At 65.5% G+C, this 11254-nt stretch overlaps 1 protein-coding gene across 1 annotated transcript; it reads right to left on the reverse strand.

The window, feature by feature from the left end:
• Positions 1-405: 405 nt before the first annotated feature.
• On the reverse strand, positions 406-10971 carry FURIN (furin, paired basic amino acid cleaving enzyme). The gene is made up of 16 exons (XM_035024180.1): positions 10742-10971; positions 6843-7177; positions 6344-6442; positions 6141-6236; positions 5665-5793; positions 5478-5554; positions 5118-5206; positions 4434-4606; positions 3834-4046; positions 3280-3380; positions 3094-3197; positions 2888-3005; positions 2608-2787; positions 2067-2191; positions 1839-1949; positions 406-1667 (listed from the first exon to the last, which is right to left on the reverse strand). The coding sequence occupies exons 2-16, from the start codon at positions 7014-7016 to the stop codon at positions 1072-1074; spliced, it is 2385 nt and encodes a 794-aa protein (XP_034880071.1). The 5' UTR covers positions 7017-7177; positions 10742-10971; the 3' UTR covers positions 406-1071.
• Between the last annotated feature and the right edge of the window lie 283 nt (positions 10972-11254).

The following is an 11254-nucleotide window of genomic DNA, read 5'->3' on the forward strand; positions in this document are numbered from 1 at the left end:
CAGGGCCAGCGTAGCCGGGGGAACAGCAGAATGGACAGTGGGTGTGGGAAGGTGGGTGGTCCAGCTGCTACCCCCATTACAAATACAAAAAAACAAAAAAACCCAAAAAAACCCAAAATCAGCATCTAAAGTGAAATAATCACAAAGTGAAAATATATCCTCAAACAGCCCCTGAGATCCCCACAGGGGAAAGCAGCATCGGGTGGGAGGCGGGAGAGGCCGGCTGGGCCACCGTCCCTCCCCACCACCCACCCAGGGGCTCCGGGACTGTGAGTGCCAACAGCCCAGGCAGCCCCGGGCTCAGAAAACAGGGACTTGGGCCCTGGCCGGAGGGGAGGGGAGGGGAAGGGAGGGGAGGGGAGGGAGAGGGGAAGGAAGGGGAGGGGAGGGGAGGGGAGGGGGGGAAGGGAAGGGGAGGGGGGCCGAAAAGGTAGGGTGGTCAGGACACCAGCACGGGGCTCGGCGGGCAGCCAGCGGTGGTGGAGGTGGGCAAGGGGACACACACGCGCGTGTGCTCACGGGCCCACCCTAAAGCACCTGCCTTGCCTTGGTCCCTTCCTTTTATCGCCACTTCCTCAAGAGGCTCACCAGACATGGGGGACAAGGTCGGGGATACAAAAGCCCTTGGAGAGGTGGCCTCCTTCTTCAAATACCCCCTAGGCCAGCCTCCCTGCTGCCTGGATGGGGACCGTTATTGCTTTAGAGGGAACAGGGTAGGGAGAGAGCTGCAGCCCGGGTCAGGAATCCCCAAAGAGAAGGGCTGACCCTCTTCACTCCGCAGAAAACCCCGGCTGGGGCCTGGACCTTGGAAAGCTGCCCTAGAGGTTCCACTCCTTTCTCCACACGGAAGGGGTGCTGGAGGTGGGGGTGAGGCCCTCCCCGGCTCCCCAGCTGGTCCTGGGGCCCCACCTCAGGCAGCCAGGTGGCCCGAAGGTAGGGTGGGAAGCAGTCTCTGCCCCTCTTGCCTCCCAGCTGGGGTCCAAACCCAGTCCCAAGATAAAAAAATACTTTGGTGAATTAAAAAGTGCCCAAGGAGGGGATGGGCTTGAAGGGGCAGGCAGTAGGCGCTCGTCAAAGGGCGCTCTGGTCTTTGATAAAGGCGGTCCTCTCGCCCCGGCCCTCGTCCTCTTCTGAGTCGGATGGGCACTCTTCCTGCCAGGCTTCGGGGGGCAGCCCCTTGTAGGAGATGAGGCCGCGGTCCATGGTGTACACCTTCACCCCCCGGAAGCTGAAGCCGGAGCGCAGCTGCAGGACCAGGAAGACAGTGACGAAGACCAGCACGATGAAGGCGCAGCTGAGGCCGGCCACCACCTCGGGCAGGTGTGAGGGCGGCAGCCCTGCGCGCGGCCGGGGCTCCGTGTCCACCTCCGCGGGCGGCGGCGGCGGCGGCGGCCGCTGCTGGGGCGACTCGCGGCTGCTCTGGCTCTGCCGGGAGCACGTCTGCTCCACGGGGTCCAGGGAGGCGTGGCTGGGGCAGCTGAGGCAGTCTGTGGGGGCCAGCCCCTGGCACGTGGCGCACGAGCTGTGGCAGGGGGCGCAGACGCTGGCCCGGATGATCTCCACGTCGTTGTCCGTGCTGTAGTGAGTCTCGAGGACTTGGGGGGTGAAGCCCGGCGGGCAGCGCTGCACGCAGCTCTTCTGGAGCAGGGAGAAGCCCTCCTCACAGACTGCCGGCATGGGGGAGGAGGTGCGTGTCAGCTCAGGAGGCGTGGCGGCCGCCCCGAGGTCTCTTCAAGCCCCCTTTCCTCCTAGCCCCGGGCGTCAGCACAGGTCCCCTCTGTGCGCACCCACCCCCCCAAAGCCCCGGCCCCCCGACCCCAGCAGCAACCACTACTGACCCACACAGGCCTGGCTGGTCGTGAGGGTCTTGCAGCCGCTGCTCTCGGGAGGCGGGTGCGAGCCCTCGGGGGCCGTGCCATACAGCACGAGGGTGAACTTGGTCAGTGTCCCTGTCCCGGGGTGGGGGAGGAGGCAAGAGTTAGGGAGCACTGGCACCGCTCCCGGGATCCCAGGGCCCGCCGGCTCCCGTCTCTGCTGCCCCCTCAGTCCTCAAACATCCCCAGTACCGTAGTTGTTGGCTTCGCTGGTGTTTTCAATCTCCAGGACCCACTCGCCAGAGGGGTCCTCATCCCAGGAGTGGGTTGTCATGAAGGCCCAGTCGTTAAACCCATCTGCGGAGTAGTCGTGCGGCCTGCGGGAGAAGGGTGCCCACGGCTGTTGGAGGCCTCCGGGAGACCCCAGCCAGGGGACACCAAGGCCACAACACGGGGACCACACACCCTCCCCCAGGGCAGTGCCAACCCCACTGGGCCGGAAATGCCTGGGGCTGTTGTTTGCCAGTAGGCCAGATGTTCTCCGCCAGAAGATTGGTGGAAACGTGCAAGGTGCTTGCTACACACGGGAAGGCACGCTACTGGCAGGTAACGACTGGAGGCCAGGGATTCCTTCGATGCGGGACAGTCCCTTAGGACAGAACCATCCCTCCTCAAGTGCCAACCCACACTGAGAAGAACCTGGTGGCCACTAAGACCCTGTGACAAGTCCAGGAGGGTGAACGTGTGCGAGCGTGAGGAACGGGACAAGCTGGGCAGGGGAGAGGGCAGGCACCTGGCGGCCAGCAAGGTGGAGCGGGTGCCCATGGGGCTGACCAGGTGGATGGCCAGGTCGCCACGGCGATTGTAGGACAGGGTGAGGCGGGCCTGCGCGTGCTCTAGCCGTGTGATGTGGCTGGGCTCCCCCAGGCAGGCGGTCACCGTCTTCCGCACCTCCAGCCGCTTCCCGATGTCCCTGTGCAGACAGCAGGGACAGTCTGCCGGCCTGACCCCCCCCCCCCGCACCCCCGGCCCCCCCCCCACCCGCCCGGCACCAGCCCCGGGCCAGGCCTCACTTGGGTTCAGTGAGGATGTCGATGATGCATTTCCGCTGGGGGGGCACCGTCGTCCAGTTCTGGGCCAGGGTCACCATAGCACCCGCGTCCAACAGCCCGTAGCCGTATGAATGGCTCACTGCGGGGGCAGGGAAGGCAGGGTCATCTGGGAAGCAGAGGGCCCCCCTACCCTCCCCCAGCCCGCGCACTGGGCCACCTGTCCTCACCTTTCCGGCCCACACCGTTGGTGGCCCAATCGTTAGCGTTGAGGTGGGCGGGCTTTGAGGTCTGTACCACCAGGTGCTGCATGTCCCGCCAGGTGAGGTTCTTACTGCAAAGGGCGGAGAGTGAGGCCCGGGGCTCAGGCCAAGGGCTGCCCTGCAGGGGGCACCGGTGGGGGCGAGGTTGCTTACTTGGCTTCCAGGGTGAGAGCGATGATGCCGGCTGCCAAGGGGGCCGAGGCCGAGGTGCCCGTGTGAGACTCGGTGCACTTCTGCCGCAAGTCCGTGGTCACCTGCCAGGAGGGCGGTGTGTTGGGCCCGTGATGAGTGCAGGGACTAGAGAGGCCACCTGCCCGCCCCCTGCCCACAGGCCCAGAGCACCAACGGACGGCAGGGGAGCCGGGGCCAGGACACCTCAGGCCCAGCTGCTGCCTCGCTCACTCGCTGTGAACAGGCTAACGCCTGGCCCTCCCGGGGCCTCAGTTTCCCAAGGCACGAGGGGCTGAGCTCCAGGCTGGAGACCATTCAGAGCCGTGCGCATCTTCAGAGAGTCTGCGCCTCTCAGGGGCTTCGCACAGCCCCATGGCCCCATTCCCAGTCTCAGAGCGCCCCGGCTCCCGTCCCACGACGACTGAGCCACCGATGCCCCAGCCACACGTGGTCCGGGAAGGGGGCCCTGAGCAGAGCCCGCAGGCGGCCCCACCTCCCGCCCGGCCCCTGCCCCACCCCCCCGGGGCAGGACTCACGATCTGCTTCTCGTTCTGGTTGCCGCTGCTGTAGGTGGTGGCCAGCGTGGACGAGCAGGCCTCGCTGTACCAGGGCACGTTGCCGAGCTGCGTGGCGCTGCTGATGGACAGCGTGTAGATGCTGTTCGTGTAGCCGTCACAGTTGCAGCTGTCGTGCTCCCGGCCCCCGTTCCCCGAGGCCCACACGAAGATGGAGCCCAGCCCCCCGCGGCCCTGCGGACAGAGCGGGCTGGGGTCACTCGCAGACGGGGCCTGGGGGAGGCCTGGCGGGAGGCTGCTGCCGGGGGACGGGGCCCCTCTCCGCACCCCGTGAGACCCCTGCTGGGTCGGGCGCTTGTGCAAGTCTGTCTGTCTGCGCCGAACAACAGACCCGGGCTGCCACCGAAATGCCCAGACCGGTGACTGTGGGGGCTGGAACGATGGGTGATCTCCACTTATTTTTCTCTTTTGCTATCTGTCTGGTCCATTAGCATTTCCTTGTATAAACTAAGGTGTAACACAAGAATAAACGAACAGGAACAGAAAAACATGGGGGAAAAAAGTAGGGAGCAGACAGCGCCCGGCCTGGCCCACAGGGCTGCGCAGGGACCCCCACCGCACCTGGCTAACCCCCCGGAAGAAGGCCTCCTCGGCGAGGCGGGCGGGTCCATCCACGGTCTTGCCGTCATCCTCGGGGCCCCAGCTAGCGCTGTAGATGTGGATGTGGTTGGGGTTCAGGCCCAGTGAGCGAGCCTCCACCGCGTCCGTCACCTCGCCGTCCAGCATGCGCACCCCTGGCCGCGGAGGGGGGTGAGGAGAGGGATGCTGCGTGGGTCTAGCTGCCAGGGGTACCCCCAAAGCACACCCAGCCCTGCACCCGGAGGATGCGCAGGGGAAGGCAGAGGCCAGTGCTGGAAGCCCTGAGCCCCTAGCCCCCGGGCCTCTCTGCCTCTCCAGGCCAAGAGCCCGAAGGGAAAAAGAGAACACACCCTGCCCTCAACCACAGAGCCTGGCTTAGAAGGAGCCTCTGGGTTCCCTAGGGGTGTGGCGATCAAGGCCTGCCCTGTAAGGACGCAGTGGGGGTGGTGGGGATTCAGGGAGGCTCCTGCTAAGAAGCCCTGCCCCGCCCCGCCCCGCAGCACAGGGGGCTCAGTTCTGAGCCGTCGAGAAGCCTCTAAGGAACAGCCATGTGGCCAAACGGATCCACGGATCCGCGGTGGGAAAGTGACAGGCACTGGCCGGATGGGAGAGAATCCCACCCGCAGGGCCCTCCCCACGGACAGGGTGGCCAAGGCCCACACCCACCTCCGATGCGGGCGTTGTAGGCCACGCCTACACCGCAGACACCGTTGTTGGCCACGGCGGCCACCTCGCCCGCGCACCGTGTGCCATGCCTGCCAGGGCCAAGAGCACAGCGTTAGCGGCGGACAGAGCACAGCGGGCGCAGCCTGAGGGACAGGACGGGCCGGCACGCCCCTCCAGCCACGACCTCTGTCCCCTCCCACGCTCTCGGCTCTGTGGCCACCCCTGTTCTGACCAGAACTGCAGCAAGACCACGGAAATGTCCGCCTACTGGGGGAATGGGTCTTAACCCGGGCTCGACCCTGCTTCCTCAGTGGAAGGGAGGAGAAGGCAGGCAGGGGCCGGGGCCCTGCCGTCGCTTACCTGTTGTCATTCATCTGTGTGTACCGAGGCTGGGGGTCAGGGTCCTGGTCGTTGACGTCGAAGCTGGCCCCGGGATCCTGGAGAGGACATGGCCATCGTCAGGAACAGTCTGAGCACACCGGCAGAACAGGACCGTCCTGAGACACCCCTCACCGGGGATGGCTGCCTCCCTCCCCCACCTCCTCACATAATTGCCTGCCAAGTCTGGATGGTTCTTCTCGATGCCATCGTCCAGAATGGAGACCACAATGCCACGCCCCGTGTAGCCCTGAGCCCAGGCCTCCTTCACGTTCAGGTCCCGCTGGGTGACGGCGGACTGCAGAGACACCCACCCCATCACCCCAGCACTTACGAGATGTGGTTGGCCGTGTGAGGTCAGGGGTACCCAGAAGAATCCCTTCACCACCCCTGAAACCTCTTTCTCCACCTGCCCCCGCGCCCACAATGCCATCCCTGGCTGCCTGGGCTCCGTGGGAGTGCCCAGAACTCTGGAAGGGCAGCCCCCAGGCTTAGCGGGAAGGGGCGGGGAGGGAGTGCTGGGCAGAGAGAAAGAAGAAGAAGGAGGGGAGGCCTCCACATCAGCCTCAGCATCCCGCGGGAGCCCTCAGTGGCCAGATGGGTGCCGCCGGGGAGGAGTACCCACGACCCGAGGCGGCAACGTACCAGGTACCACTGCTGGGGAAACTTGGGGTCCGTGGGCTCCTGGTACACATCTCGTTTGGTCCTTCGCTTTACCACCTGCTGCTCCAGCCACTGCACCTGCAGGAGTGAGGGGGGCCGGTGTGGGCGCGGGGGGCGGGGGCTCAAGCGGCTCCAGAGAGCGGCAAGGGAAGGGTGGCAGCCGGAGGGGCTGGGGCCACACTCACTTGAGGCTCCCTCTGCAGCCGGCTGTGCTGCAGGCGGTGAGGCGACAGGGACCGCTTTGTCACCGCTCGATGCCAGAAGTGGTAATAGTCCCCGAAGATCTGCAACAGAGCAGGGAGCCTGGGCTGGGCTTTCCATCTGGCAGTCCCCGGGAGGCAGCGGACGGGGGTGGACAGCCGGCTGCAAGGGGAGGCGCACGACGCCAGGGGGTGGTGGGGCATCTGCTCCCTGCCCAGGCCCCGGCCAGGGGGTGCAGGGGACGGAGAGGGACGCACCCTCCCGGGCAGAGTCTACTCCCCTGAACAACCTCTGTCGGAAGCCCGAGGGCGGGACCAGCCACGGCTCCTGTCCCCCTATAGCCACCCAGAACACGCCTCCTACCCAGATGGCCCTGGGAAGATAAGCCCACAGTCCCGGTCCCGCTGCCCGAACCCCTGCCCTCGCTGACCCCGCCCCTGGCAATGACCCGCGCCCAGGCCAGCCGGCAGTCGGCGCACCTACCTGGCCCAAGTTCAGGAAGCCATGCTTGTGCGCCAGCCTGTCAGCCACGGCCGGGCCTCCGGGAACGTGCACAGCCCACGTGTTGGTGTAGACCTTCTGGGCCCGGGCGTCGGCTGCCAGCAGGACCAAGGCTCCTGCCATTACCACCCATAGCAACCAGGGCCTCAGCTCCATGGGGGGGGGCCGGTGGCCGGGACCCCGGAGCCCCCGTCTCCTTGGCCTGGTCACAGGGCCTCGGCGCCCGCGTGCCTGCTCACTGCCTGTGGCCCGGGGCTGACTGGCGGGGGCATGGGGCCGAGCAGGGCAGGGCTGTGCGGGGAGGAGGGCCGCCGGCTCTGAGGGGAACAAGGGAGGAAGAAGGGTAGACAGTCAGTCCCCCCGCCCCCGCCATGTGCAAAGGCCACCCCCGTGGCTCAATCTAGGCCTGAAAAGGGCCCCCGGGGGAGACGGGGGAGAATCCAGCCCCCCTAAGGTCAGCCAGCCAGCCAGATGGACCCCCCCTACACACACACACACACACACACGCACACGCGCGCAGCTCCCAAGCCTCTCTCCACACAAGAATACGGAAGTGGGATGAAGAGTATCAGGCTTGAGTCATCCAAAATCAGAAACAACAACAGAATAAATGTTCACCGCAATCAAAGTGAAAAAGAGATGGGTTATAAAGCAGTATGTATACATGACCCCATTTTGTTTTTAAAGAACTATTTATAAGTGTGTATTTATATATCACCACAAAACAAAATCTGGAAGGACACATGCTAAAACGTTAACCAACGATTCTCTCAAGATGGTGACGATTATGAATAACTGTTATTTTCTTCTTTGTGCCACTGTATATTTTCCAAGTTACCGAGGTCTATTTTATAAAATGTTGGCTTTTCAAAGTTTTTTAATGGGTGGTGTCTACTCAGCTCACCAGGGGTTCCTGGTTCAGCAAAGCAGACCTAGCCACAGGGAATTACCTGCACGAAGACCCACAGCCCTCTGGGAAGAAACAGTGGATGACCTTAGGAGGGATGGGGCTTTGGGGGCTGAGCACAGGGGATCCCAGTGGCTTCACCTCCCTCCACGGGCAGACCCCAGACCAGTGTCCGTCAGCAAAGTCAGGGGCCCAGACTCTTTTGAGGCTGTTTCCTGGGGAACGCTGGGGCCACCCAGCCCTGCCCTGCGCAGGTCCTGGGCGCAGAGGCCCCTGGCAGCCCCCTTGCACTCCACGCCCACCAGCCTTGCGTAATCCGAGCCCAGGCAGCCAGGCCAAACACTGGCTGCTGAGCCAGGAGCACCAAGGTGAGGCTGAATCAATAGTCTGCGTGTTGTTTTTCCTCCTTCAGCAAACAGACAGCGGGACCTCTCTGCTCGGGGCCACATAACTGTCCCCACAGAGGGCCCCTGACTAGCCAGAAGCCAAGCCCCTGGGGTGGGGAGAAGCTGCGGAGGCCCCAGTGGGGCTGTTGGAGGTATCCTGCCTCAGTGCCAAGCTCACTGAGCAGAGGTCCTGCCCACAGGGCCCCAGATGCCCCCACCACTCCCAGCCCCAAAGGAGGCCACTCTGCCAGATGGCTGAAATGAAGCTCCCCAGCTCACCCAGGCTGTGGGGAGCTGGGCAGGCGGGTTCGCCACTGGGAAACCTTGCCCCTCCAGGGGCTACCCTCAGCCACAACCAGCCTTGCTGGCTGCTCCTACTGCAGTCCCACCCTGCAGCCTGGGAGGGACTCAACACACAATTCCCAGGGTATTTTCAGTTTACACCAAAATAACCTGACAGCTGATGGCAGGAGGCATCCACAATACGGCTCCTCCTCACCCTGGATGGGGCAGAGTCCACGGGGCTCCAGGACAGGCCCATGATGCCTTGGGCATCCAAGTTCCAGAAAGCCAGTCTTAGCAATGGCTGGGTGGCCAAACATAGGCCCTAGGGTGTGAAGAGACCCCACGCCCCTCATTTAACAGAGGATGCGGGGCCCTGAGGGCAGAGCCACGTAGGAACAAGGCCTCTTCTGCTCTTCTGCCCACTGCAATAGCCCCCGCTTGGGTCCAGATGGCAAGTAAAGCTGCCCCGGACCACAATGCTGTGAGCCCCGCCAAAGCCCCCAAATCAAGATGGGCTCATCTGGGTCTAGCCTGGGTTCCAGCACATTGTGAATGGAGCTGCAGCTGCTTTGCCTTAAAGGTGATTAACCAACTAGTTAATTACCCTGCAGCACCCAAAAAGCAAGCAGGCTTCCGGCACAACCCAACTATCCCCCGAGAAAGGGCCTGCCTCCCTCTGCCCAGCATCCCTAGCCATGGTGAGCTGTGGATATGGCTTCCACAGAGCCCCGAAGACCCCCCCCCCCTCCAGCCCCACCTCAGCATCCTGGAGGGAGGGAAGATTTCCCACCTCCCTCCCTCCCAAAAGAGCAGGCTCTGAGAACAATGAATGAATGGGCTTCTCCCCACCCCCATCCCAGACTCTGACTCACCCTCTGAGTCCCAGTTCAGCTTAAACACCCCCCCCACCCACCAGGCTGGCTGTATTTCTAGCCTCCTGCGATGCCCCCTCACATGGGACTGAGCTCTGGGCTGTGGCCACAGAGAGCGCTGGGAGTGCTCTTCCTGGCTGTGTTCTTAGGCAAAGCCCTTTCTCCAGAGGTCCCAGGAACCTCGGACACCGCTCTGAGGCATCCAACTGAACCGACCCCCAGGTCCGGACGCTGTTTCCCAGGCACTGAGGCACTTTCTGGTGTGTACAGGATCCAGTCCCTCTTTCTAGCAGAGACACCAAGCCAGGTCCTGTTACAGGAAATGAGAGGCTCCCCTGAAATTCTGATTTCGTCTCTGCTCCACTACTCATTTGCTGTGTGATCGCAAACAAGTTACTTCCTCTCTCTGGGCCTCAGTTTCCTTGGTGGTAAAAACTGCTAGATATGAGATTTTCAAACTTTTTTTTTTTTAAAGCCACATAATCCTTAAAAAAAAAAAAAAATCAAATCTCACGTGAAAGCCGCATATAGGAAACAGTAAAATCTGGGTTGCTCTGGTTGAGACGCGGCAAGCTTGGCCAGTCTCCTGCGCTCCCTCCACACCTGGCCAGCAGCCGCCCAGCCCTCACTAGGCCACATCACCCGGGTTCCCCTCACGCTTCCCAAGCCAAAAATAGAATTCCAACACCCTCTCGCGGCAGAGGGTCTGCACCCCCTCCCCGCGGCACCCGGAGAGCAGGTACAGACCAGACAAGTGACTGCTGTCAGACCTGTCTGGCGAGCAGGCAGCCCCGCAGCACAGCCACCCCACGGGGGCAGCAGGGGCCTGCGCCAGGCCTCGGCGGGAGGCAGCCCCAGCACCCCCCTGAGCCAGCCTCCCGCAGCCCGCAGAGCCCGCACCTGCGTCTCCGTCGCCCAGGTGTGCGGACGGGGGCGGGGGCGAGGCCGGGCCGGGGAATAACCCCCTCCGCCCGGCCACCAGCCGTTCCTCCCCTCCCCGGCCGCGGAGTGGGCGAGCCGGCGGCGGCGCCCGGCGGCCGGCGGGGAGGCGGGAGCACCCGGCGCCTCTGGAATTCTCTCCCCATCCCGCCCCCAGCGGGGGCCCCCGCGGACGCTTCCTGAGGTCAGAGGGCTCGCCCCGGCCCCAAGCGGAAAAGTACCCGCACGGGCCGGGGGCCGGGGGCCGAGCCGGGCCCGGCGCGCTCAGGTGGGCTGCAGGGCGCCCCTCCTGCTGCCCGCGGCTCCACCCTCCGGCCGGCCCCCGAGCCAGTTCCGAACGCCGCGCGGAGCGGCCGGGGCCTGGGGGGGCCCGGGTCAGGACGGCCCCGACCCCCCCCGCCGGGGCGCCGGGGCCCAGCGGCCCAGGCCGGCCGGCCGGCTCTCCCCGGGCCCGGCGCGCTGCCTCCCCGGGCCCCGCGCCCTCCTGCTTACCCGAGGGAGCCCGGGCGGGTAACTTTTGCAGGCGAGCGCCGCGGCGGCTCGGGCGCCCCTCGGCCGAGCGGAGAGCCCGGCGGCGGGGCCTGGGCTCGGCGCCGTCCCCGCGCCCAGCAGCAGCGTCACCGCGCGGAGGCGGGGAGGCGCGGCGGGCGGTCCTCGGCGCGGCCCGCGACCAGGGACAGGGCTCGGCCTGGGCTCGGGCTCCAGCGCGGGCGGGGGCAGCGGCCGGGCCCCGGCGACGCCGTTGTTTACTCCCGCCGCTGTCAGCGGCGGCGGCGGCCCGGGCTCCTCCTCCGCCGCCGCCGCCGCCGCGCCCCTCCCCCTCGCGGCGCCACCTCCGAGCTCCCGGCCCGCCGCCGCCGCCGCCGCCGGCCCGCCGCCCATGCCGCCTGCGCCCCGGCCGGCGATCGGAGCCGGAGCCGCGCGCACGCAGAGCGCCGGGCCCCGAGCCCAGGCCCTGCGGCCTTCTGGGGCGCCCGCTGCCTCCGGCGCCCGGTAGGGGCAGGT

Source organism: Mirounga leonina, unplaced genomic scaffold, assembly GCF_011800145.1.
Source record: "Mirounga leonina isolate KUSES-001 unplaced genomic scaffold, KU_Mleo_1.0 Mir_178, whole genome shotgun sequence".
Lineage (NCBI taxonomy): Eukaryota > Metazoa > Chordata > Mammalia > Carnivora > Phocidae > Mirounga > Mirounga leonina.